Source organism: Patagioenas fasciata, chromosome 4 (assembly GCF_037038585.1).
Source record: "Patagioenas fasciata isolate bPatFas1 chromosome 4, bPatFas1.hap1, whole genome shotgun sequence".
NCBI lineage: Eukaryota > Metazoa > Chordata > Aves > Columbiformes > Columbidae > Patagioenas > Patagioenas fasciata.
Genome location: NC_092523.1, coordinates 78930949 through 78956496, shown reverse-complemented (window position 1 = coordinate 78956496; position 25548 = coordinate 78930949). Strand labels below are relative to the sequence as shown.

General features: G+C 40.1%; 1 protein-coding gene across 7 annotated transcripts in view; it reads right to left on the bottom strand.

Annotated features, from left to right (window-relative positions):
• Positions 1-25548, bottom strand: part of CCSER1 (coiled-coil serine rich protein 1) — a 436344-nt gene that overhangs the window by 324371 nt on the left and 86425 nt on the right. For all 7 annotated transcript variants that reach the window (XM_071808258.1, XM_065837729.2, XM_071808257.1 and 4 more), the window contains exon 5: positions 2260-2380. In XM_071808258.1, the coding sequence (XP_071664359.1) occupies positions 2260-2380 (121 nt within the window). The remainder of the gene's footprint in view (positions 1-2259; positions 2381-25548) is intronic.

Below are 25548 nucleotides of genomic sequence, written 5' to 3'. Positions count from 1 at the left end.
GGAATAAATGGGCAGCGCTGGCACTTCACTCTTTCTCTCCATTTGAATTTCATGGGCTTTCTCCCAAAGCTCTTAGTTCTGTACAACCCTTCAGCAAAGTCTCACAGCAACTGTAAATCCTCATTAGGCAAAACTGGGTATGGAGGTGAACCATGGGATTCAGCATTGCCTCCCCAACCGCTGCAGTACGCTCCAAGAATTGATTAGTGAAATACAAAACTAACAACCACTATACAACATAAGTACATGAGAACTGATTTAATGCTCACACTATCATATTTTTATTAGAATGAGGAGCAAGACCAGACAGTAAGACCACAGCATTTGTTTTGAGGTTTCACTGTGTTGCCCCACAATCAAGTTGTTTCAGCCCCTTGAATAAGTACCTGCTAAATAAAAGTTTTAGATCTGCTTTCATACACGGAGCTGCGGGAGTACCAGTCCTCGTTCTGAGTGTCTATGTTGGACATTAATTTAGGCTGGCTGAAAGTTAAGTCTGTTTTTCACAGAGAACTTGTCTTCTCTTTCTAATCCCAACTGAACGAGTCCTTTTGCACATGCCCAATGGGAGCCCTGGCTCCCAAAGCCACCACCGTCTGACTGGCCCTGCACACGGTACACGTGCTCTGCAGGGCTGCAGCTGCTGCCACGTGGCACAATGGAAAACACCGTAATTTTATTAGAATAATGAACCCTGTAAGTGACTAACGCTACAATTTAGAACAGCAACTCTTCAGATGCGAATCTCCAGCTCAAATAATTGCTGTACGATTTCCTAAGCCTGTCACAGTGCTCAGATTCTTAGAAGCTCTCAGCCATCTCTGCCTGCATTGCTTATAGAGACCACTCTTTTCAAAGAACCAGGTAAAATTGTGTTTATTTCAACTACATCTCCTTTTAGACTTGCTTTAGAGGTTAAGGAGTCTTGATATATACATAATCATTCCCATTTTATCACATAATAAATATTTTGGCACAAAACTCAAATTCAAACAAACGTCCTATCCGGTCATAACGGTGTCTTATAGTTCATGGCTCTAAATACAATGTATACGCCAAGAGTATTTTGCAATGATTACTCAAGGCGATTAGCTGAGAAGGCCTTTTGATTGCTGAATGTTAGGCTGCCACTTTAGGACTCAGTGGATATCGGTCTGAGTCATACTTCCCAGGAATTTAAATAGAGCAGAAACTTCCAGACACCACAGTACAAACACGGTCAAATTTCCCATCTTGAACCAAGTGTATCTTAAGCACCTGCCTTTATATATCTAGGGGTATAACAACCAGCATGGTTTCAACCTTTGACCTTTTCATCTACCACCTCTCTGAGCAACCTGAGCCCCTATCTCACCACTCCCATTGTAAAAAACTTCTTCCTTATACCGAGTTGGAATATACCTTCTTTTAGTTTAAAATCATTACCTCCTGTCCTACCATTTCCCTAGGATCTTCATTCGGAAACCTTTCCTAACGCTCAGAAAAATATTTCTGACATGGAAAGCAAAGATACCTATCAAATGAAGCACATAAGCACTTGCTTAAATTTCAATCCTGTACATCAGCAATGATGCACTTGAATTTCACTACAGCTTCTGCAAGCACTAGCAGCACGTGAAGGGTTCTCTGTGCTCACTTGTGAGGAGCACGCAGCAGCAGAGCAGCGTGTGCTCGCTGCCCCTTGCACTGCGAGCTCTCAGCTCTCACTCTGCCCCAGGAAACTGAAGCCAAGCTGTTGTAAGGCAGAACATCCAGTTAAAAAACAACCATCATGCTGATACTGCAAGACAAATGTTACTACACACGATACGGGTATGGTTCTCATCTGAAGCAAGACATCCAGTGCACTTCTAAAGAGATCATCTTATATCACAGCAGTAAAATAGCCACTGAAAAATACTGAAATATCTCAGATGAGTAGAGCATTTAGGATTGATATTCTTTCTAAAGATCAACTGCTGACTAGAAAAGCCGTGCAAGAATGAAAGGACTATTTAAATAGAAAGAATCACCTTAGTAAGCTTGTTAAAAAGTCCATTTCTTACAGTATAAATGCCCATTGCCTCTATATACCTCATTACCAAAAACCTTGGGGGAAAAGGTATGCTGACAAACAGAAGCAGCAGCCCAGCTTCAAGCCAATTTCTGCTTTTGGAAGTGATGAAACAGAGAGGAGGTGAATATGCACGTCCACAAGAAAGAATCTGGCCTAACATTTAAATTGCACTTGGAAAAGATCATCTTATTTGAATAACTCACGGTTTAGGCACATCGGGCATCATCATCTGTTCCTTCTTCCTCACATCCACCGTTGGCTCTACAGGGGTAAGTACCACGGCAGCACACGAGACTATCGACTGGTATGAGTCTTCCCGGCAAACTGCAAAGATAAAAAAAACCTCAGTGTTAAATAATGATATCTGATATATTGACTCCTGTTTTCCATTAATACAAATTATTAATGTATTACTGTGCTGGATGATATGACTTAGATGATATACAGAGCTGGAAGAATGATCGTGTATTTCAGCTGAGCATCTGGCTCAATCAGCACAGCACATGAACACACAACAGCTCCCGACCTCCAGAAAATCATATTTGTTACAAGTTACACGTACTCTAAGTTCTAAATTGCAATTATCACCAGTAATTTAGTACTTAGCAGTCACCACTCCTGGTGATTTTGAAGGTATAGATTTCTTTTACAGCCAAGGTGTACCTTTATGAGCCAAATAAAAACTGGAATTAAGAGCGGGCTGTAGTGAACAAAGCACAGCAGCTTCTTACATTCTGGATTTATGGAACCATCATATATCATACATAAACAAGAAGAAATGTGGTGACCTATCTTTCAAGCAGAAAGTCACACAGTATTTTATATGTAGAACGTATACGACTATTTTACATAGTGTACACATGCACATACACAGTCAATACATAGCCCGTAAAACAAGGATGACAGCTACAAATTCTCAGCAACTGGAAGCCAGAAAGAACATAATTTACAAGTACATATAGTTATGCAAGATTGTGACAGCTGGGAATGCTGAACTGCGACATTTATCAGTGGAAGACTTGCTTCTGAAGACTCACCCGCCTTCCATTCTCCACAACCATGTGCCTCCTTCTCCTTGCCCACAGAAAACATGTTTTTGCATAACCTATGCTCCTCTTACAAGAGAAGCAGAACTGGAGTAAAACTCGCTGCATATTGCCTTGACTGGGTCACCCGGTTCACCCTGAGCACCCGGATTCCATTCAGCATCAATTCACACATCAAGATCGGCTCTGGATCAGTAACTGCTGCTTTAAGGCAGCCAGAAAATCAATTTTAAGGAACGGGTCAGAACAGGGTTGGGTATTTCTATGAAGGTTGAAAAAGCGCAAAGGTCGCCTTTGTTTTCAGAGCAATTCTGAGCCATTCCGCAAGCAGCACAAACAGCTCGAGTGCGAGCAGATTCTGGCAGGAAGAAAATCTTTTTGTGGAGTACATGTAATTACATTTAATGCATTTGATGTTCTCCAGCATTGCTTATGCTCGTATGTTTAAATATTAATGTGCACATTGCACTAAGTGACTAAGACACAGTATTGAAACCTTACCCTAATTTTTCTGAGGGACAAGAGCTACTCAAAACTTTGTCAGTACAATCAACACTCACCTCCAAACCAGGGTCATATCCAAAGAGAACTTGCTGTATTGCCTACAGGTACTTAAGGAGGAGACACATTATAGCTTCATGCATAACAGATTATCGAGGGAACTAATGCAAAACACATTGGACTACAAAGACTACATAAGAAAACAAAAAATTGGTGATTTCCATCCTATGTTACCTGCAACTAGCAAAGTGCACTACAAAATAGTGTCTCCTCATTGCAATGAGTGACTGATTATGTGTAAATATGAACATTTACGTCTATTTGACTCTTACTTACAGCCAAGGATTGTAAAAATACAGGTTTGTAGAAGAGTGATACTGATATTCAGTACCTGAATTTTAACCTGAAACACTGATTAAAAGGGAGACTAAAGGATGAAACCAATACGTATTTTTCTTTAAAAGAGCTGGGGCACCACTTGAATATGTAGTTATTACTTCAGAACTTGTGAAAGGTCTGGCGACTACGAAAGCGACACGGGGCAGGATTTTCCCTGGATCAGTCTCTGTCCATCAGGGAAGGTACAAAGAAAGAGAAAATAGGAAACCACAAGTAACACAGATGACACTGCTGGTCTCCTGCCCTTTACAGAAATTTCACAAGTGACTAAAACCGTGAAATTGCTTTTATTTAGTAATTAATGCTATATAGGAGTTGTATAATCCCCTCATTTCCATCTGAAGACAAACCCGGCGGTCACCCAGTGATCCGGCTCACCGATTTCAGTGTCCTCCCCTCCCAGACAGCGATAGCTTTGCTCTGGCCTTTGAAAATCACTGCAACTCCTCCTTTTCATCTCCAGCCTCCATGCACACAGTTATAAGCCATTATGGGACATTATAATTAACTAAAATGTCATGAAACAGCGACAGCACAGCAGCAAGTAATTTTCACCTACTGGAGTGTATTCTCTTATTATCAGTTCATAACTTGCATTAAAATAATAAGAATGTGCTTGAATGTGCTCTCAACTTTAACACTGATGGGGATGGGGACGGTTTTACTGAAGAGACTTGCTTTCAATTTACACTTCAAACTTCTCTTAAGTGTAGCTTCTTTTCTACACCTTCATTTTCATGTACAAGTGGTTTACATCACTCCAAAAAAGCCCATTAGTGATGTCCACATCTCATACTCTTCATGAATCCAAATCTCTCAAAATATTACAGACCTCAGAATACCAAACCAATACGCTAAGGGATTATCCCTTTTAACCATGAATCCTCTCGTGTCGAATTTGCAATTCCTTTAAGAGATTAATATTTAGTATCTCTGAATGTGTTATACACTGAATACCTTCAGAAAAAAGAAACAAGTAGTTCAATAGAAGTGAGATGGTCCTTTCAGTATCATTGCATCTGCTTTCTTCACAATTCATTCATTTTGTGAACCAGCTAACAATTGTAGGGAAATAATACAAATGGAGGAACATCTTTGCTATTATTAAAAAGCCTATTTTCTTAGTGAAACAAAAGACACTACACACCAAATACAAGTCATGTAAAGGACAACTCTACAGAAAGAAAACAAACAGTCTGACTTCATTTAATACTATTAAAAAAGAGCTGTATGGCTTTTGAAGTTGGATCATTTCTCCCCAGATTTTAAATTTATACTTTAATGACGCATACAGTTCGTTTTCTTCCATCGCCAAGTGTTTTCCAAGCACCCCATATTTTGATCAGTAGGAGTGCTGGTTGGGATTGACCCTGGGTGGTGTAAGCATTCTCACATCATTCACTACCTAAACAGAGCTCTACAGCTGGAGAAGAAAAACATTCGCTTTTCTTTATTTCTCCTTTTCTCTTTCTTTCAAGAACAATGAGAATGACTAATTAAACAGTTTTCTTCTACTTTGAACCAACCACTGAAACATCTTTAATTCCCTAAATAGGACAGCAGGAAGCCTTCAACAGCTACTGAATAGAACGTGTCTCTCTGGAGAGTAAAAAGATTTTTGAGCTCTAGGGGCATCATTTACAATGTCTATTGTTAATTGTACACATTTTTTCCCCCTTTTTTTTTTAATAAAGGATAGCGCAAAATCTGGTTATCATCACTATCAAAAAACAAAGTCTCCCTTGACACAAGATGCAAGTTGTGGTGAGATGAAATGAGCAAGTACTACCTGCTCCAAGAAAACAGAAGGGAAATGTTCATCTGCCATGTGCAATGAAGCATACAGGATTCAGGACACAGGGAGACTAAACAGTGAAGGATTCCTGGATTTTAAAAAGCTGGGCACTTATTCTGACAACTCCAAATATTTACACTTCTGTCTGTGCAGTTTAAAGTAATCAGCTCTCATTGTTCAATAGACAGATCAAGGCTGGAAACAACTGCTAAAAAACCTTCTGCTTTGGTAAAAAAAGTTATTGACCCCCACAAGGGTGGAAGGCGTTAAACACTCCCCCCATTTCAGTTCCATACCCTTTCTCGGCCCCAGAAGCACAACAAAATCTTTTAATACTTTGTTATTAGACTCCAAAGCCCAAGGAGACTTTAAGACTCTTTAAAGCAACACAAAAGGTCAAGGTAATTTGGGTAAATTACACTTTTGACCATCAACTTTAAAAGGTCTAATATTAAAAACTCAAAATAGCCTAATTTTCCTGTTGCTTGATTCTAGATTTGATGATGATCTCCGGGAAAAACAGAAAACTAAATGGATCTCTCATTATTAGTTCAACAGTTACTCTAGGGCCTCTTGTCCCTCCGAAACAGCAACACTTCACAATATTGGCCAAATGCATACTTCAGAGAATGAGACTACATGCTCGCAGTCCCCAAAGGGTTTGCTGTAATAATTCTGCAATAAAACCACAGGCTCAATTCTTAAACACAGTATAGTCCCAACCAGGAATTTTGTAACAGCAACAATTACAGACCCATTACAGGCAAACAAATTACTTTCTATCAGGTTCTTATGTTTCCTGGCTCTTTGGTAATACTCCTGAAGGCTGCACACACCGTACATCATGCAGCACTGAGGAGGGAGGGAATTCTTCTCACACTCGCAGTTGTGTAGCGATTACCTGCACCCTTGCTTTTGTAATCTACGTTTGTTTGTTGTTACAAGCCACTGTGATAATACGGTAACAGCCACATGTGAAATTTGGTTCTACTGACCTGTGTTCCACGCATAAGGAATTAAAGTGTAAGAAGCAGTGACGCTGCTTGTTTTAATGTTAATATTTAGTGGGATGCTGCCCTTGGTGTTGACAGCAAATGGGAGGGCATGGCTGTCACCTAAGGATCCTGCGGAGACGGGAAGTGATGGAGACACATTCTTAAAATAATCACCTAGACGCTGACGATGCTGCTGGCCCACTTCTGGCACACTTTCTCTTAAGAACCGACAGAACAGGACAGGCAGCACCTTAACTGCTGCTCACTCTTATCGAGCATCCTCCCCCAGTTTACAAGATCTTGCAGACTTGCTTGAATAGAAGGACTGTGTCTGTATTTACTAACCCCTCACGGATTTTATTAATTTCTTCAATTACTTCTGTGCTTGCACAAATTTGTAGCATCTACATCCTGCTGAGTTCAAAGCAGAACCATAGATTATGTGAAGAAATATTTCCATGAGCCCATTTTACACTTGCTACCAACTAGTTTCATTTGACTCCCCCAGCTTCAGTATCGGAAAAGACACCATGCAATTCCCCCTTCACTTTGCACTCCGGATTTTACAGACTTGTTTTGGAGGCTTTGCTGCAGAATCCGCGTCTGTACCTGTACAGACCCTGTTCCGCACCTCTGCCCTCCCCGTGAAGAGCCACTCCTGGCTGCATTCCCACAGTGATGGATCACCGGAGTAACACCGGGACAAACTACAACTGCATTCACGGAAAATTAAGTAGGTTGGCTTTTCAGCTGGAACTACTGCGCTCCTCAAACATTCTAAGTATATCTATTTATGCTCGAGGCTGCCTCTAAAATATTTTCTTCCACAGTGAACTACTTAAAGCAAATATTGTTCCAAGCAGCCTACACAGGAAATTAAAAAACAACCTTCAAAAATAAAAGCATATTCTATATCCAGTAGGTACGTATTGCTTCTCAATATCAAAAAAAGCATTGTTGCAGTGTTAACATTGGGGCTTTTAAAGTAACAGCTAATTTTCATTAGCTTTTAGCAACACTATCAGTCAGGGTGATGCCATAGGCTTGAATTTTTAGCGCTGTGGTCTGTGACTTGTTCTGTGACACGGACATGAATAAAACCCACATGCATAAAAGGAGAGAAAGGTTGTGATGAAAGACTAACGATGTGAGCCCCAACAGGAATGTCTAATTCTGCCAAATAGCAGGAAGTCTCATAATAGTACAGTATGAATATCCATTAGAATAAAAAGTGGAGGCTTAGTCATTCAAAATAGGATACATGGTGACAAACACCATGTGGTCCAAATAAGTGCGTGCACAACTTTTGCTTTACTTATTCAACTGTCTTTATCTCAACCCACGAGTTTTCTCTTCCCATGTATTCCTCCAGTTTTCTCCCCAGCCCATCACAGGGAGTGAGCGAGCGGCTGCGTGGTGCTCGCTGCTGTCTGAGCTTAAACCGTGACAGTCCCAGCTGCCTGTGCACCCTGGCACGGCGTGAGAACCTGAGAAGTCCTTGCTGTGACTAAAACATCAGCGTATTATCAACATTATTCTCGTTCTAAATCCAAAGCACAGCACTATATCAGCTACTAGGTAGAAAATTAACTCTATCCCAGCGAAAACCAGGACAACAAGGAGAAAATCCCAACAGGGATTTCAGCAGCCACAAGAGGCGGCTGCCCTCAAGTTCCATTTTCAGCCAAGAGAAGAATAACAGTTTTAGTTCTGGTTTTGATCACGTTTGGTTTTCTATTTAAGCTGCATGTTGCCTTCAAGAACAGGAGAGAAACAGGAGTGACTGTGACACTGGCATCTTAAAAGGAGGAATATAAAAAGACCTGCAGGGCATTTCTGCAGGCACAATACAAGCCCCTGAAGGAATGACTACTCTAACAACAATATCCTCCACTGTCATTCACCGAAAGTAAAACTGTCAAAACTCAATCGCAAGCGTTTGCAGGAGCATAGTCTCTTGGCTTCAACTATTATTCTTGGCTTAGCTGAAATAAAGACTGACAGGCAAGCCAGATTAATTTATTGTTGTTCTTATTGAATAGCTGTAGTCACAAGAAATTAATTGAAACAATTAATACACGATAAACCGCCAAAAGCACAGTCTCCCAAGAGAAATTATTAAAGAAAATCAGAATGTCAGCTCTCCTTGCAGTTTGTAACAACAAAAGCTCACCAGGAAAATAATGTGAGGTATTTTTGTTTTGCAAGAGTACGAGGCTTTTTGGCTTTCTGCTCTAACCTATTGGCACCCGGTAGCAGGAGCACCGTGTCCAGTGGAGCTGTGCGTCTTCTGGGTCACACAACGAACCTTTCTCAGCCTCGGTGACGAGCAAACCAGCCACGGGACACAGCTATTCCTGACTCATTGCTTCTTTCACACAAGTCACTCACAGATTTTGTATTAGAAATTGACAGCAGACACTGAAAAGATTAGAGGATTTGCAACAAAAATGTCCTCCCTTTTCTCAAAAAACGCATCTCCCATATGTATTATGAAATGCAAACAGTGTATTCCACACCTTTGCCCTCTCTAACATGGGTGGCTTCATTTTTTTTTAAACTCTTGCAGGAATTTTGCTGTCATTGTTTTTGTGTAGCAATGAAAACTGCCCCAGCTCCGGAACCTTGCCAAGTTAATAACTCAGATAAGTCCAATATTTGCACATTTCCCTTGAGAAACTTCAAGATCACTACGTGCTAAACCGGTATTGAGGTTTTGGTTTGTTTTTCTTAGGGCTGAAACTGTCCGAATTTTATCAAATCAGTTTTCCGGTACTGTTTAATAAATCTAACAACACATACCAAATAAAAATCAGGCTCCTTAGGAAATGACTATAAACGCATATTGGGGAAAGTTAATTGCAGGTTATTCCTCAGCGGCGCCGCTGGCCAAGGCTGAGCCCAGCACCCATTTACACAGCTTGCAGATTCTGCGATGCTTCGTGTTTGTTGCCTATCATTAACTAGATTTCAAGGCCAAATGAAACTCGGCCATCTGATGCGACATGGCGCAGGTACACGCAGCGGTTCTTCTGAAAGTTCAATATTACAGTATTCCTGATGCAAAACTTGGAAGAGCAGAGACCGCTGCTGTGCCAGGTTCATCCGCCATCTGCCAAGTTCTTCCAATTAATGGTCAAAAGGCAGCATAATTTTTCCCATTGATTTTCAGAAGTAGGGACTGCTAGCCAACCATCTATGCTGGAGACAGAGGATATGCCAAGCAAAATATACGCATCTGTCTTAAAAGCAATAAAACAGTGATGGTTACACTGATGCCTTTTCACACTTCCTCTAAAAGTGTCAAACAGTAGAAGAAAAAAAATCACTAAGGCTTTAAATCTAACCGAGTTTTGAGGGTCATGTATTTTAATTTAAAACTATATAAATTGAAATAGCAATAGATTACGCTTGGCAAAAAGGGTCAGGGTCAAACTGACACAAAGGTCAGGCAAGCTCAGCAGCCTTAAGGAGCCATTAAACTGGCCGATATTAAGAGTGTGTGAATGGAGCCCAATGGAGGATTACAGCCCGAGAGACACAGCGCACAGACTGTCACCTGTCACTGCTCCTCTGCAGTGGGGGTTTGGATCACAGCAAACCAACAACTCAATGTGCTTCCTTTGCAAAAATGGCCAACACGAGCCTTGGCTGTACAAATACAGAACTGGTGACTCTGGCTCAACTCAGTTACCATCTCATATCCCAAAGGATGTGTTCATCATGCTGCATGTGATCCTGTGTGGAATCCAACTCCAGACCTCCCTAAACAAGGTATATCACAAGTTAAACTGCAGCTTTAAGAGCAATTAAACTATGGGGTGGGGGAAACCCAGAACTTAAAAGAGTGGCTGTCTGCATTTAGTAGACATTCAAAATCAACCAATAACTTTGTGGTACTGAGCAGACCGGACTTGATGTCTAACCGTGAAAGTCACAAAAGCTGGTTGCTCAAGGCCACACTACAAGGGTGTGAGACATAGATCCTTCAGTTATCCTGACCTGTCAAGCAGTGGGGTTAATTATACAAGTGGTCAATGGCAAGCAAAATAACATTAGTATGGAGAGATATTTTTGAGACCGTATTCCTTAAGAAAGTTATCCCAATCTTATTCCTTTTCCTGTAATTTTCAAGTCTGGTACTGACATTTCACATTGCAGCCCCACAAAGTTCAACAGAGTGAAAGATGAATCATGTGTCAGAAAAATCCATATAAAACTACACAGGTTTAATTTCTTCCAAAAATATTTTCCTCTGCACAGGGCAGAACTCCGGAGAACACACAGATGTCTGTTAACTGACCGTGTGCTTGGCAACCACGTGTAAATACGTCTGAAAATCTTCAGAACCTAACTTGCAAAGAAATTCAGTTGCTTCTTATTTTGTGGTACACGTGAAGTTCTTCACAGAACACACAAACCTACGAATCAGTGCAACACCTCAACCCAAGGCATTACGGATTCAGCATGGGCTGTTCAGATTCTACCCATCATAAAAACTGCACAGCAAGGAACAAATAAATAAGTCACTTTTATTTTATTGGCGACCAATGATTAGGAGAGTAGATAATAACAAAATATACACTTGTGTATTATCCCCCTACCTTGATTTAAGCACCTTTATGCTGGTTTTGACTCTAAAAAGGAGAGAGTGCCATTTAGTGGTCAGGTAGCTTCACTGCGCCCGTTAAACTCAATGCAATACTGTACACCGGTAATATTAGTAAGAGGATGGTGTTGTTATTGATACTGTTGGTTTTACTTGATGAAATACCATAAATGTTTTGTTGGAGAGGAAAGATGACATTTTAGTTAAAGCATGATTCGGAACCTGCACCAAACCTTGTTGTGTTTCACCCTCCTCGACAGCAAAATGCTGCCTGCCCTTCTCCAGCCCATCATAATCTAGGCTATAAACTTTATGAATAGACAAGAGGATACAGGGAAATTCTTTAGGTGCTGGCAGAAAGATATCACAAAAGTCTATTCCAGAGAAAAAGTCACTATGTTCTAAAACAGCAGAAGACGCACAGGAAATAGGAGTAAAACACACATTACTGGTTCTCATAGGATAACTCTCCAGCTGAAATTAAAAAGTAAATGGCCAAATTCACCTGGGGATTGCTTTGGATTCATCAGCCTCAGGATTTCCGAAGCCAAGGTGAACTGGTTACATAGAAGCAGAAAGAGGAAAACTCAATTCTCAGATTATACCATTTGTCAAAGCAGATTAAGTTCATTCATGAATATGGAAGACTGGTCTGTGCACCTGTGAACGCAGCAGAATCTGGCCAAATGACTATTTAAATAGCGAGAACACAGGCGCAGGCCCACGTCCCATCTTCCCTGGGGAAACCTTTGATCTTTCCTTCAGATGTCACGCCAGAGGCAGCCCAGGAACCGGTCAAGTCCAACACAGCCTTGCCAAGGTTAGCAGAGAGCAAACGGACCAGATTGCAAAAGATACCTAAAAATTAAGGTAAACCATTGTTTTCTAATCCACACTGAATCTGGAAACATCTTTTACCTACAGCTACACACCCAGGAATCCAGCCTTATTTGAAATCAGCTATATCCACCAGTATCCACTGCTTGTTTCCAAGGGACACCAGTCCTTTTTCCTACGTATTTCTGCAGCTTGCTCCTAAAGGGTGGCGTGCACAAACAACACATGCACACAGAAACCCAGGCTCTAGAAAAAATATAACCTACGTAACAAAGCTGAAAAAATGAGCTCCAAGTTTCTAGAATGTAGCGCATGTAACAGCACCACTTCGTTCTCATCCAGATGTCAACAGCTGGCACCTCCACCACCTCATTGCAAATCCCAAGTCCCACTGCCTCCAAGAGCACTCCGGATTATCCCCATCTCTTCGGAGGGATAACGCACAGCATCACCTCACATCTTGCAGTGCACTATCCGGGCACCTCCTCCCCACAGTTCTTTAAGCCGCTGTGTATAACAAGGTCATTTACTTCACTCTCTAGTGAACAATTATGCTTTTAGCTGATTGGAATTTAAGAGCAGGCCTAAGATTAACACTTGACATTTCTTGAAAGCCCTCCAATTTAAAAACAAGAATTCTTTGGAATTTACCCAATATTTTAAATATCGTATGTATTAATCAAAATAAAACTTCGCTGCTGATAAAATCTTAAATATGAATGTTATGTACTGCATTTAATCTACAGTTAGGAAAATATTCAAAATATAAAGATCAAACAATTGAAGGAAACATAGTTAACGCATCATCCTCCTTAAAAATACTTCTCAAAATTGTTCTGCGTAATGAATTTGTGTTTGTCAGTGGCATTCGAACCACCATCTAAAATAACGTTACTGTATTTGAAAGAGTAACGCCTGTTTCAGTTGAAATTTAGTTTTATAGCTCTGCAATAAATATATATAAAGAAGCACAATTCGGATGCGAGATGCCACTCATAAAACGTGCTAAAGTTACTGTGCTGAGGCCATCAGCACCCATTTAGATTTAAAAAGCAGGCAACACATTTTCTACTCAAAGATTTCTCACTGACTGCTTTTAGCTTCCTTTCCTAGGTTCTGTTTCTCCTTAGCAGATTTGGTTTCAGAGGTACTTGTCTAGTGTAACAATATAAAGCATAAAATACTGTTACGAGGTAGCTGCAATCCCCTGGGATTAAACACTCAACCAAGGGCTCATTTCACTCCCATTCCCTGTCTGCCTTTGTACAACCTCACAAGCCATGTGGATGGTAATGATTATATACACAACTGCTACCCACAGATGAGAAATGCTATGAAAGAGCAATACATTAACATTTGATATAGATACTACTTCTGAATTCTGAGCGTCTATTTTGATTTTTAGATCTACTAATGGGTTTGTTGCTGCAATGTGTTTTTAATATAAAGTGCTATATTGAACATTTCTCAAGCTGTCAATGCTGAGACAGCAGACAGACTGTTCAATCTAACGAGCAAATGATTCCCAGAGCGGCACTGTCACTATTAATGATGTCAGGTCACAAACAGGAAAGAAAGGGATGACTGCTTACTTTACAGAACCATGACTCCTTGTGATAGCGCAAGAAGCAAAGACTGCGCAATAGGGGACAGTTCGCTGCAGATGGGATGTACGTGGGCTCTGCGCCTCCAAGGAAGGACCAGCACTATCCTCCTCAGCCCTTTCAAACTCAAAGATGTAACAAGTAACTGAGGACTGAAAACGAAGTTTGAGAGTCAGGATGATTGTGCGATCAAGGTTGAACATGAAAATTTTAAAGACATACATTTACTGTGGGGTACGTGAAACTTCCCTTCCCCAGATAACTATTCTAAGTGTTTTATTTATTAAAAAGCCAGACAACAAGAGCTGTGTGTTGAGGGTTTCTGGCTGTACCAGCCCTCAGCATGGTGCCTGCCCTAGGAAGCTGTAACCAGCTCTGCGGGTCCCACTCGTGTCACTCTTTGCCATTTTCTCCGGCCGGCACAATCCTGAAGGAGCCAGAGGAGGCGGTTTGTCTGCTGGTTGTAACATGTGGGGAGCACGAGAAGTATCAGTAAAGCAGAAAGAAACCCTGAGATAACACAGAGTCTTCAGTACTCTTTGTGCAGAAACAGCTTAATGTTAAAGCCATCCAGCTACGCCTCTAAATAAAAAGAAAATGCACTGATGCTCCTGGTGGGAATGCTTTGGCCATTTGTTTCCCTTCGGTATGTATTTCTATGTATGCAAGAAGGAGACTGGCAATTCCTGCTGCTCCTCTATCTACTGAACAGAAGAGCTTTTCCCCACCCGGTTACACAATGTCTTCGCGCTTGATTTTTAGGAAAACATGACTGTCTCTTTAAAACAAGTTTTTAGATTTTTCACTGAGCAAAAAACCCAAATCAAGTGCTGAAATCAATTTGGATGGAATAATTTCTATAGAGAACATAAAATCACTTCTTACATTAGCAGCTCTATTCGCAGGTGAACTATTACTGTGCTGTTAAACTGGTATTTCAGAGTTTTGACTACGGAGCTGCATTCCCTTGAGAGGTATTTCCACAGTTTAGCTACTATTATTACAATATACGAATGCTAAAGTCCAATATAATGGGAATTACCATTGCAAATAATTTGCAGGAATGCTTTGTCATGTACCTAAATTAGTAATCACAGAATCATTTCAGTTGGAAGAGACCCTCAGGATCATCGAGTCCAACCAGAACCCAACCCAACTCTGTCACTAACCCATGTCCCTAAGAACCTTGTCTAAATGCCTCTTAAACCCCTCCAGGGATGGTGACTCCCCCAGTTCCCTGGGCACCCTGGGAAGAATTCTTCTCTGGGAAGAATTTTTTCCTAATATCCAACCTAAACCTCTCCTTAGGTTTTGCTTGGGAACAGCTCCTCCAACACCTGAGAAAGTGGGCCCCGTAACACCATTAGGAGCAGAACATTCAACGACAGCAGTCAGCTTTAAAAACTTCACATAGTAAAATTTACATTAACACAGCACTAACTCTGCATTTTTAATAACCTACGAATCAGCGATGAGTGAGTGAGCAATCCAGCGCTCTGTGTACACATTCCAGTGGGCAGGTATTCCAGAGAGCTCCAGTTCCTGGTCAAATCAAGTGCCAAATGATAATACCAGAGAGGAATAAAGCACACAGAACATGCACGCACTGCAGTGTATACTGGATCAAAACAGGCAAACTAACGCTCATTTCTGTGGAGATTAACCTTTATTAACTAGGTGCTGGATAGAGAGGGATAACCATTAACTGCTCAGGAACCTGGTGGGTTCACAGTGCTATGACTGGATCTGTGCTTGCTCTAATTGCAATACTCTGCTTGGATTCTGATTTCATTTCTAGGGCTACTGATAAAACATTCACTTAAAATCCACAGCCTCTGTAGACATAATTAGCTTATTACCAGGCTGCTAATTATTTTAAAATCTTATATGCTACTGTTAATTTCAGCAGTAATTCAGTAATTATATAAGATGCTGATAAAGATTAAACTTACTGACACATAAACAAACACAATCGAGGACACAAACTGTCCCATCTACACCTTTTAGACTTTGCTGACTTCAGGTCCACAGAAGGACTTTGAAGGAGGCTCTGGGGAGAAGGTAGGGATGAAGACACACATGGATACCATACGATTGCTCCACATTTTGCAATATATCAGATAATCAGATCATGCAAGTTTTCCCTAATGCTTAAGAATACAATCGGAGTACAACAAGTTATATGAGGGATGAATTTGGGCTTTTGTGCTGTTATCTTGTGTGTGATTTTGAGTACAATTTTTGAGCATAAGCTATATTACAAAGGAAATATATTAAGTCCTGCAAGATCTTTTCTACAAAAAGATGAGTTTCTCTTCTCTATTCATAAGGTCTCCAAGGTAAAGGCAGAAGAATGGATAAGAACAGCCACAGCTCTAATCCAGAACAGAAGCTCCCAGGTTACCACGTTATTCTGGCCTTTTTATTATAATGTCTATATATAGGAATTCCCTGTACTTACAAAACAATTTTTATGAAATGAATTATCACTTCTTTACTGAATTATAGATATGTAACTCCTTATGATCCCAAATGTAGGCAGACTGCAGTCATAGGTACAGTAAGAAATAATTAAAAAATTCCCAACTTCTACAGCATTTTCTCCTTGTGGCCTTGATTCAACTATTTCACGCCCTTTATAACCACTGAATCGCTGCTTTCCTTAATTCACGTATTCCATTCAAGCACTTTATAGCCACTGAATCACAGCTTTCCTTGATGTCTCCAGATTTCCAAGCAATGCTTGTAGTCAGAACTCTGTATTTGCAGGATCCTAAAAGCAGATTCCTTTAAAAAGTTAAAACAACGTTTCCAAATATTATTTTACACTAGAAGGATTTTTAAAAGAACTTAAGCATACAACATGTCACAGTTCCACTGAAACTGCATTTTGAGTGAACCTTGAACTACCCTTTTTCAGACAAAACTGGAGTGCAGATGAAGAGACCGGATGTAATAGCAAGCGCTCATCATTTCCAAATCCATCGCTGATACAGAACAACTCCAGCACACACAAACAGCCCAAGCAGCCTGCTAAACAGATACGTACGGTAATGTAGCCCCTGCACAGGATGGACACCTCTGCATGGACATATAAAATGGGAGGGGGGGCACTCTGGCTCTCTCCCTCAGCACTAGGAGGGCTTTTGGAGTAAACGTTAATTTGAAGTAACACCCTCTGAAGCTCTGTAAGGGACAGCTAACACCTTCGAATGCCACAGCATTAATCACGCGTATAAATCACTACACAAAAGACACACAGTTAATTTTTTTCATTAATTAATTGTTTGCTGGTTTTGTTACAAAGACTCAGGGCTTAATTAAGTACCACAGGAATAGTCTTTCATGTTTTCTGACAGATGCTGTCATAGCCGAAAGCGTTCAGACTTTCTTCTCCCTCCCGGTTATCCTGATGTCCTCTACAGTCACCCTACCCATGCAGGGCACTGTCACAGAACCATACAAGAGTTTGCGTTGGAATTTTTCAGAGACTGTAAGAGTTTTATATGCTTGGTGCTGCTGTTACAGTTGAAATTCCCCCGATTTTGGAGACATACGCACTGCCAGAATCTCACCCCGTAGTGCTGTTCAGTAACTTATTAAAGGATGCTGCAACTTCTTTTGCTAAAGAGTAAGAAAGATAAAACTGTGCAAATAGCTATATATGAAAAACAGCTCCAATGCCAGAGTGGTAATTAATTAAAAATAAAACGAGGCACCAAGGTAAGAGCGTGTCCATGTATGACAGCAGTTACGCTCCACCATTTTCTAAACCAACATGGTAATATTTGTCATCCAAGCAGTATAATAAAGCCTCAGATAAAATGTTTGCCATCTAACTAAAAACTTCATATAAGCAGATAATAGATACAACTCTCTTGGCTCTGGACCATCTGGAAGGAATCTTTCTTCACTGTGTTGCTAGAATTAACTTTTCCAGCCTTTAGCTGTCAAGGTAAATCCTTCAGCTGCACCTCAGTTCTTAATACAAAGAATATTATTAATTTATTATTTCTTAGCAGTAATATTCATCCAGAACAGTTCATATCAAACAGCGGATGCAAAGGATTCTGGCAAACAAGTCAAAATGAGGATTTCTACCGCAAAGAGGCTACTAAGCCAAAAGCCCATGAATGGACAGAGTGTTGAACAAAGAATAAGCTGAGGAATGCGTGATCCTGACATGCACGGCCACGGCAGAGGGGTTTACACCGCTGAGCTGCTCATCTTCAGCAGCAAGGCTGAGAACAACCAGTTATCTTTTATGAGCAACATGAGCACCAAAACTATCGAACCCGGTACTATTAAAGTTCATATTCAGGCACTAGTAAGCATTCAGGGACAGCTGAGCATATAAAAGCAAAGTCCGACTGCTGATCTGAAAATCTAAGTGCAAATCTAACTAAGCAAATCCAAACCATTCACCTTCCTCCAGAGTTCTATGTAAACGCATGACCCCGTACGGCAGTCTCAGGAGCCCTGCATTTATTCTCAGAATTAGTCTAGAACAAATATGCTCCATTTATTACTATAACCTTTTTCTTTTCCCTCATGGCAACATCAGAATGCTTAACATAGCCTCTGCGTTTCTTTTCAGTCTAATGAATCAACACTAACAAACATCAGAGGCAGCTCGTAGTTCTGCTGATTGAGAAACCTGTTGATTAAGACCAAGAAAAGAAAAACACTCAACTTCCTTCTTTTTACAGTCTTTCTTCCACTAGCGAAGTAACAGATCATACAACATTTTAAAAGGGAGTGGATTAGAAGCAGAAGATGCAGCAGAAGCTAACTTACTGAACAAGATGGTCTTTTATTTGAACGTTGTCCTCACTACAATGAAGAAACCATGTTGTGAATAAAAACAAATACAATGTGGTAATTGCTGGTATTTATAGCCATGTGTGTATTAAATGTAAGAGACTGAACTGGACCTTCGTGGTAATGAGGTTTAAACTGTCAGTTGATACGGTATTTTCAAGACTCTCTTTTAGTTATTTTACATGACATAAAGAACAGTTTAAAAAAACGATGTTGCCTACATCAGAAAACAAAAAGCGTTTCCTATTTTTCTTACACACATCAGAAAAAATAACAGATTTGCATCTTAGATCAGTATCTGTTCAGTTTAAAAGAAGTGTCTGTTACAGAAAATCATTTAAAACGGTCAATTTTGATTAAGAATCTGGGACAGAGGTAAGAAACACAACGGTGGAACTCCAGGCACATCTGTTCAATCCCCTTATCTCAGTGTCTGTTTTTCCTCTGCATCACTTCAGGCATCACCTGGGTCTATAAATGCCAGATACAAATCAATGTCTTTTTAAAAAGCTAGAACACGGGAAGCTGTCGAGGCAGCTGGTAACCGAGGTAATGCCAAACTGGTGGGAACACACCAGAAAGCCCCTGTTTTGGTAGGAAAAAGGAAGGAGCAAAACAATCCAACAAGAACAGGCCAGATGAGATAACTGGCTCTTTTCCTCTCTAACCTGTGCGTTATCCAACCCTACCAGTGAACTGAACGCTTCTCGAGATCAGCAGCGAAACAGGGAAAGCTGACATGGGAAATTTCAACAATAGGCTTTAGAGTTACTTGCCCACTGCTGCCAATGGGCACTTTATACCAGCCGGAGCAATCATGACAAATCATTTTTCAGATACGTTGGTTTTCACTGCAGGGATTTGGAAACGGCTCAGTAAAATAGGGCTTGTTAGGTATAGCTGGAGATTATCTCGTATGTAGCAGGTCATCTGCATAGCCGTTAAAGTTAGCATCTTAATTTGCTTTGAATTTAAAAATTAAAACTAATGGCAGCAGAAGAAAACAATTTTCAGCTCAATTTCAGCATAACGAACAGGAGCTGCACAACCAACCAAAGTGGCGCGCATTTTAGGATTACATAGTGAATTTGATTCTCCAGCAGTTCTACAAGTATAATTCCCATTTCAGTCAATTATAGGCTGTTTACTCCATTGTTTTTTGAGCCTTCAAACACCACTGGGTTTAATTAATTAAACAAATAAGCAACAGTTTGATTAATCAAGTGCACACAAAAAAAAAAAAAACAACACTGAAAAATCAGGATCGAGGAAGCTTTCCCAGCAACTTCAAGAGGCTTTTGATCAGGTGCCGCAAGAACACACCAGTAATGGTCCACCAGGAAATTAATAAAAGGGGTCTGCTCAGAGGCACAGGCTTAACAACCGGGCAGTTCTCAATATTAACTGAACCACAGAGGAGAACCATGATTCTAATTAACCAGCAAGAGTGAAACATATAGAGAAAGGAGTGTTTCTATATGCTTCAAAGTCTTCAAACATGGGAAACCCCTGCAAGTCATATGCACAACCAAGGCAGACTCTCTGTGGGCAGATACATAAGAAGAATCAAACTCATGTGTCTCTCTCTAGTAGAAGGAAGATTGCAATTACATAGGACCAAAAAAAGACCTGAAATAATTCTAAAATACTGAGTCCAACCCATGGTGCAGTTGACATGGCAGGAAAAAAACACACCCCACACCACACAAAAACCCCCCACCAAACTCCCAAAATCACAGTTCACCTAAATGACTGACATTAATTATGATAACGACATGAAACTACAATGCATGAAGAAATTTTTATCCTACAAAAATGTTTCACATTAATATAATTACGCTACATTCATACATCAATAATTGACAACACTTATTTCTTCCAGCTAAGCGGCTTTAAATAACTTCATATGAAAGACAATGAACGCAGGTTACTATGGTGATTGGTATAATTCAGGAATAATTGGTTTATATTTTAAACAAACACGTTTGATTCTTCAACCTGAGGCCCAGAAAACATCCAGTAGCTGCTCTGAACTTGAGTTTTCCTGCTTAAAGCCCATGACATAGAGGGGAAACGACGGCCTTCTCAAAGCGAGTAACGCGTTCAATTAGGTGTGCTTCCAAAGTTTATGTATTTTCTTCTAGTTTTGAAAGTATTTTCTTCAGTTGTGCAAACAAACAGATGGTGGCAATGTCGTAATTAATAATTTCTATAGCAGAAGCATCTCAACTCTCAATACCGGTGGCTGACAGGAAAGAGCATGGAGGAGAAGGTCGTATAACCACAGAAGACTATCCAATCTGTGAATGTGTACAGGACACACATATGTGTCCATGTGTGAATGACTACAAATGGCTCAGGTTTGGCATCTTGGTGGTTTGGAGGGTTTTCTCCCCCCGCATTGTAGTTTGCTTTCCACCTTTGGTTTTAAATGAATAATACATTTAGAGATATAATCCCATTAATATTGCATGTGATGCCATAAAGTGTTTTGAGATTCTTCAGGATTAAGAGTGTCAATCAAAACACGGGTGCATGTACAGAATAAATACTTGTGAACTAAATACGCTTCGCGTGTTGGTACAACCGGTATGAGGAACGTACAACCACAGATCTGCACCAGAGCCCCCGGACCAGCCCAGGCTGGTCCTCCCAGCCTGGGGATGCAGCTCTTGATGATCCTTATTCCCAACACTCCACATCACAACCTCTCGTGCGCTTCCATGCGCTGGTAATCGAGAGACAGAGTTCCCTGAAGAGCATTTTGTTTCACCATTGTCAATTTTAAAGCTGTTTACTTTCTCTTTTGTTAAGAGTAAACATCACTTGCAAAATTACAGAAAAAAAAAGCCTAACGAAACATTTCTCAATCAATCAGGTTGGTATCAGAATGTTATTTGCAAAACACTTACTATATGTTATTAAATTGCAGGATATATTATAGCACTTGGAATCCCAGTGTATAAGCACCTATGAAATAAAGAACGCTTCCCAACTGGATCCTTATGTGAGAAATGAACCCTTCCGAGCAAATACAGTAAGTGTCCTGCAATGGATTCTATAGCCCAGCTGTGGTGCAGATAGAAGCACATCTCAGCTTTCCTGAATTGAGACTACACGTTCTTCCTGTAAACGGTTTGATTTATTTCTGCTTGTCCAGAGTAGGGTTGTAATTCCATTATGGTTTATGGGAAGACCACAGAAAATAGCAGAAAAAGAAGCTGTCCAGAATACAGAAGACTAGCATGTGAGTGGAAAGTTCATGCTGGTTTAATTTAGCATATTTATCAAGCAAAAGCAGTTTAAAAATATATTAATTCTTATTTGTTAATGTTTACACATCCTCTACCTGTAGTCAGTTTAAAAAAATAAATCTATGAAGAACAATATTTCTTCCCTTCTCTTTTCTTTTTTCCTCCTCCAAACTCAGAAGTCCAACCACCAAACCTGTAATGTTTGTGTCAGCATACAACTATTGCTTTCTGGAACAGAGCTACAACAGGGACTCCACAAATCTGCTCCATGTCCTTGAGTGCTGGATGAGCCATTAGAACCTTTCTGAATTATGTGAACGATGTAGAGCTCCCATTTCCAGACAGCTCCCTACTGGGTACAAATGTGAAGAGGAACACGAATCAAAGCCATTCTCTCTGAAATCACTGCAAGTAAATTCTTTCATCTGATTCAATAGCCACCTATTTTAAATGACAGTACGTGACTAAACTAAATCTCCCAATGCTATTTTACATCCTTTTGTTTTACTGTATGGGCCACACTACATCCTATATGTTAAGTCACAGATACGAACCTGTGAAATTCAGGTTGTCCTTGAACCTCCCCTGTTTCATTAGAGATGACCCAACTCTAACATCAGAAAGCACCAAACAAAAAACCAAGGCCAGTCTGATACAACAATACAATTAAGCTATTTAGCATTTTATAACTGGAGGAAAATCAGGTCTTTACCAATCTATTTGCTAAGGATATTGTCAAGAGCAAAGCACAGTTCTGCAAGCGTTTGGAAATGGGAACCAAGTACCTAATGTAAATACTTACTTAAAGTAGATCTGTTTATAAAACTATAGAGAGAACACAAAACATTTGTAACTGTCCTCAACGCCAATATGCATCTAAACATTTGCCACCACCTTACCAATGCAAGATTTTCTTGTACCAAGAAAGCTGAAAAAAATCATCTGTCATAAAGCCTATATTGAATATTATGTTCCCCTCCAAACTGCTCTTTAAATCCCCAGCCAGTGCTACAAGGGGACACAGATCCCCAGATCACAGCCACAACAGCGCAAAGCTGCACAATAAATACAGTGTAAATCTCTCTATGGTATTTGCTATGGAAAATGCAATTAGACCTTTTCCCAGCTACTCTTAAATTCTAAGGTAAAAGACTTGCAAAAAACTCCCCAGAAAAAATATTTGTGAATCCCGTCCTCTGCTCAGACAGCACGCTGGCTGTTGGTTTTATAACACTTAGGTTCACTAAAAGGAGTGAAAAGTTATTAGCTTATTCTTGCAATCCGGACAGCTTTACTACACAGAATGATGCATACGAAGAAAAAGTAGCCCTATTTGCTTCATGTATGAACTGCTTCAGATAAAGAAAATATGGACAGTAGTTTGATTTTTATCAAATCAGAACATCTGATTCTTGAACAGCAAGTGCTCCATAACTCCATAAAACCACTTTAATCGGAGCGTGATGCCCACATCAGCGATTTGGTTACTTGAGAGCCAAGCACAGGGTAAGGAGTCGAGGCTCAAGCACCGAACGGACAGACCACAGCCCCACTCAACAAAACCAAACAGACAGACCACAGCCCCACTCAACAAAACCAAACGGACAGACCACAGCCCCACTCAACAAAACCAAACGGACAGACCACAGCCCCACTCAACAAAACCGCTTTTCCAGAAACTGTGATGCAATTCTACAACACACAAGCTTTTTCAAAATAAACTCATTTAAGTCGTTCACTGGGTTTCGACCCATTTTTCCCAGTGGAGGTTTTCTAGATGTTCATATAGGTCATGTCAGAGACGGAAAAACCTCTCAAAATCCTGTGCTCAAAAAGCGTTTTGAAAATAAGTGTGGAAAACAAGAAAGTGGGAGTACAGCTTGAGTCACCTACTGGGAAAACTTACGGGAAAATACACACTCAAGATACAAAATTCAGAAATGAAACTGTAAGATCATGGTCTTCAGTTTATATAAGAAAAAACCAAATATTCTCATTAAGCATCCCCTATTCAGATTCATTTAGTTATGTAGAAGCCTAGATATGTGAACCCGGCTGCCAAGAAGGACAAAGTTGCTATTCAGGAGAAACCCAGACTGAAGTCATTTCTAGGCTGATTTGAAGCAATTTCTACTAAGAAATTAGTACAAAAATAACTGACATAGGACCCAACAGTTTCTTCTGTTACATGAAGAATATTTAAGTACCATATTCATGCAAGAGAAACAAAATGCATTTGTTTAAGAAAGGAGATAGTGAGGGACCTAAACTGCTTCTAATGTGCTTCTCCTTTATTAGAGAACCAATCTTACTTCTTGAACAGGAGTCCGGTGGGTTAAAAGGCATGCTGAGATTTTAAATGAACCTCATCTAAATGTACCTTGAATAAGTTCTTTTTGCTGTGGGTTTTCTTTCCTTCTCTACATAATTGTGTTCAAGGTCTCCTCAGAATACCAAGTGTATAAAACTAGAAGTTATTAAAAAAAAAATCTGTTCAAAGAAAATATTACAATTAAAGCCTTAATATTATCTATTTCTACACTGCTTGGATGATGAAGAATGTGTCAGGAATGGGGCCTCATTGTTTTGGGGCAATAGCAAAGCTTGTATGGGCTGAGCCTCACTAGAGAAGAGTACCTTCTGAAGGCTTTGTTTCTTGGCAAGATACTAACATTTTCATTTAAATAAGCACACTGTGCTTTGCTACCAGCTCTCATTTTCATTTTCCTTGTAATATAAACAAAAAACTTTGTGGTACCTTCAAATCTTTTTCTTCCATACCCACACCTAGAAAACACATGAAATTGAACAGCTTAGACAGCATTCCCAAATTTAGTTTAGGAAGAATAATCCTTATTCATTTAATAGTATAACCTTTTGTTCCTCTAAACTCTGCTGCTATTGGGACCGCTGTTCAGAAGCAATCAGCCCATCTGTGAGCTGTCTGGAACCCCACATGGCCTCCGCTGGGCTCTACAGCTTAGGCTGTACTTGCATATACTTTAGCCACAACCTAATTATATTTAAGGCAAATTATGGCAACTGAATAGCTATAAAAATTCAGTCTCACGGGGGGCAGTACTATATAAACTGAGTCCAAGCCCTTAGGACCAAGGTCACTTATGAATTAGTTTAAATGTGAAGTCTGCGATCCCGCTGACTTGGGTGGAGATAGCGATGCGCTTTAGGCAAGATCCATGTTTAATGCCCCACTGAGACGCTTCACAGCCAATTCTTGAAGCACCAAACAGTTCCTGCTTCCCAAAGGAAAGATGTCTTTTTTCTAATTACTCTTTGATACGCTAGTAATGTATTTCCCACAAACCAGCGAACAGGCATATATACAAATGAATAAGGACACAGAAGAGATCTGAATCTATAATCAACTTGAAAAAAAGAAATCAAAAGGATAAGTGGTAAATGTAAAACATGCTGAATCATCCTCAATGCAGATAGGAATTTGAATAGAACAGTAAGCAGTGACATACATCCTGTTGAGATATCAAAATTTCAAATATATTTTTGCAGCAACTAATATAGGGACAATTCATCCCCACACGTAATTACAAAGTAGGTCCATCTCCAAGGAGTTCTGCTGACTCCAGAACGACTAACCTATCATTTATAAACA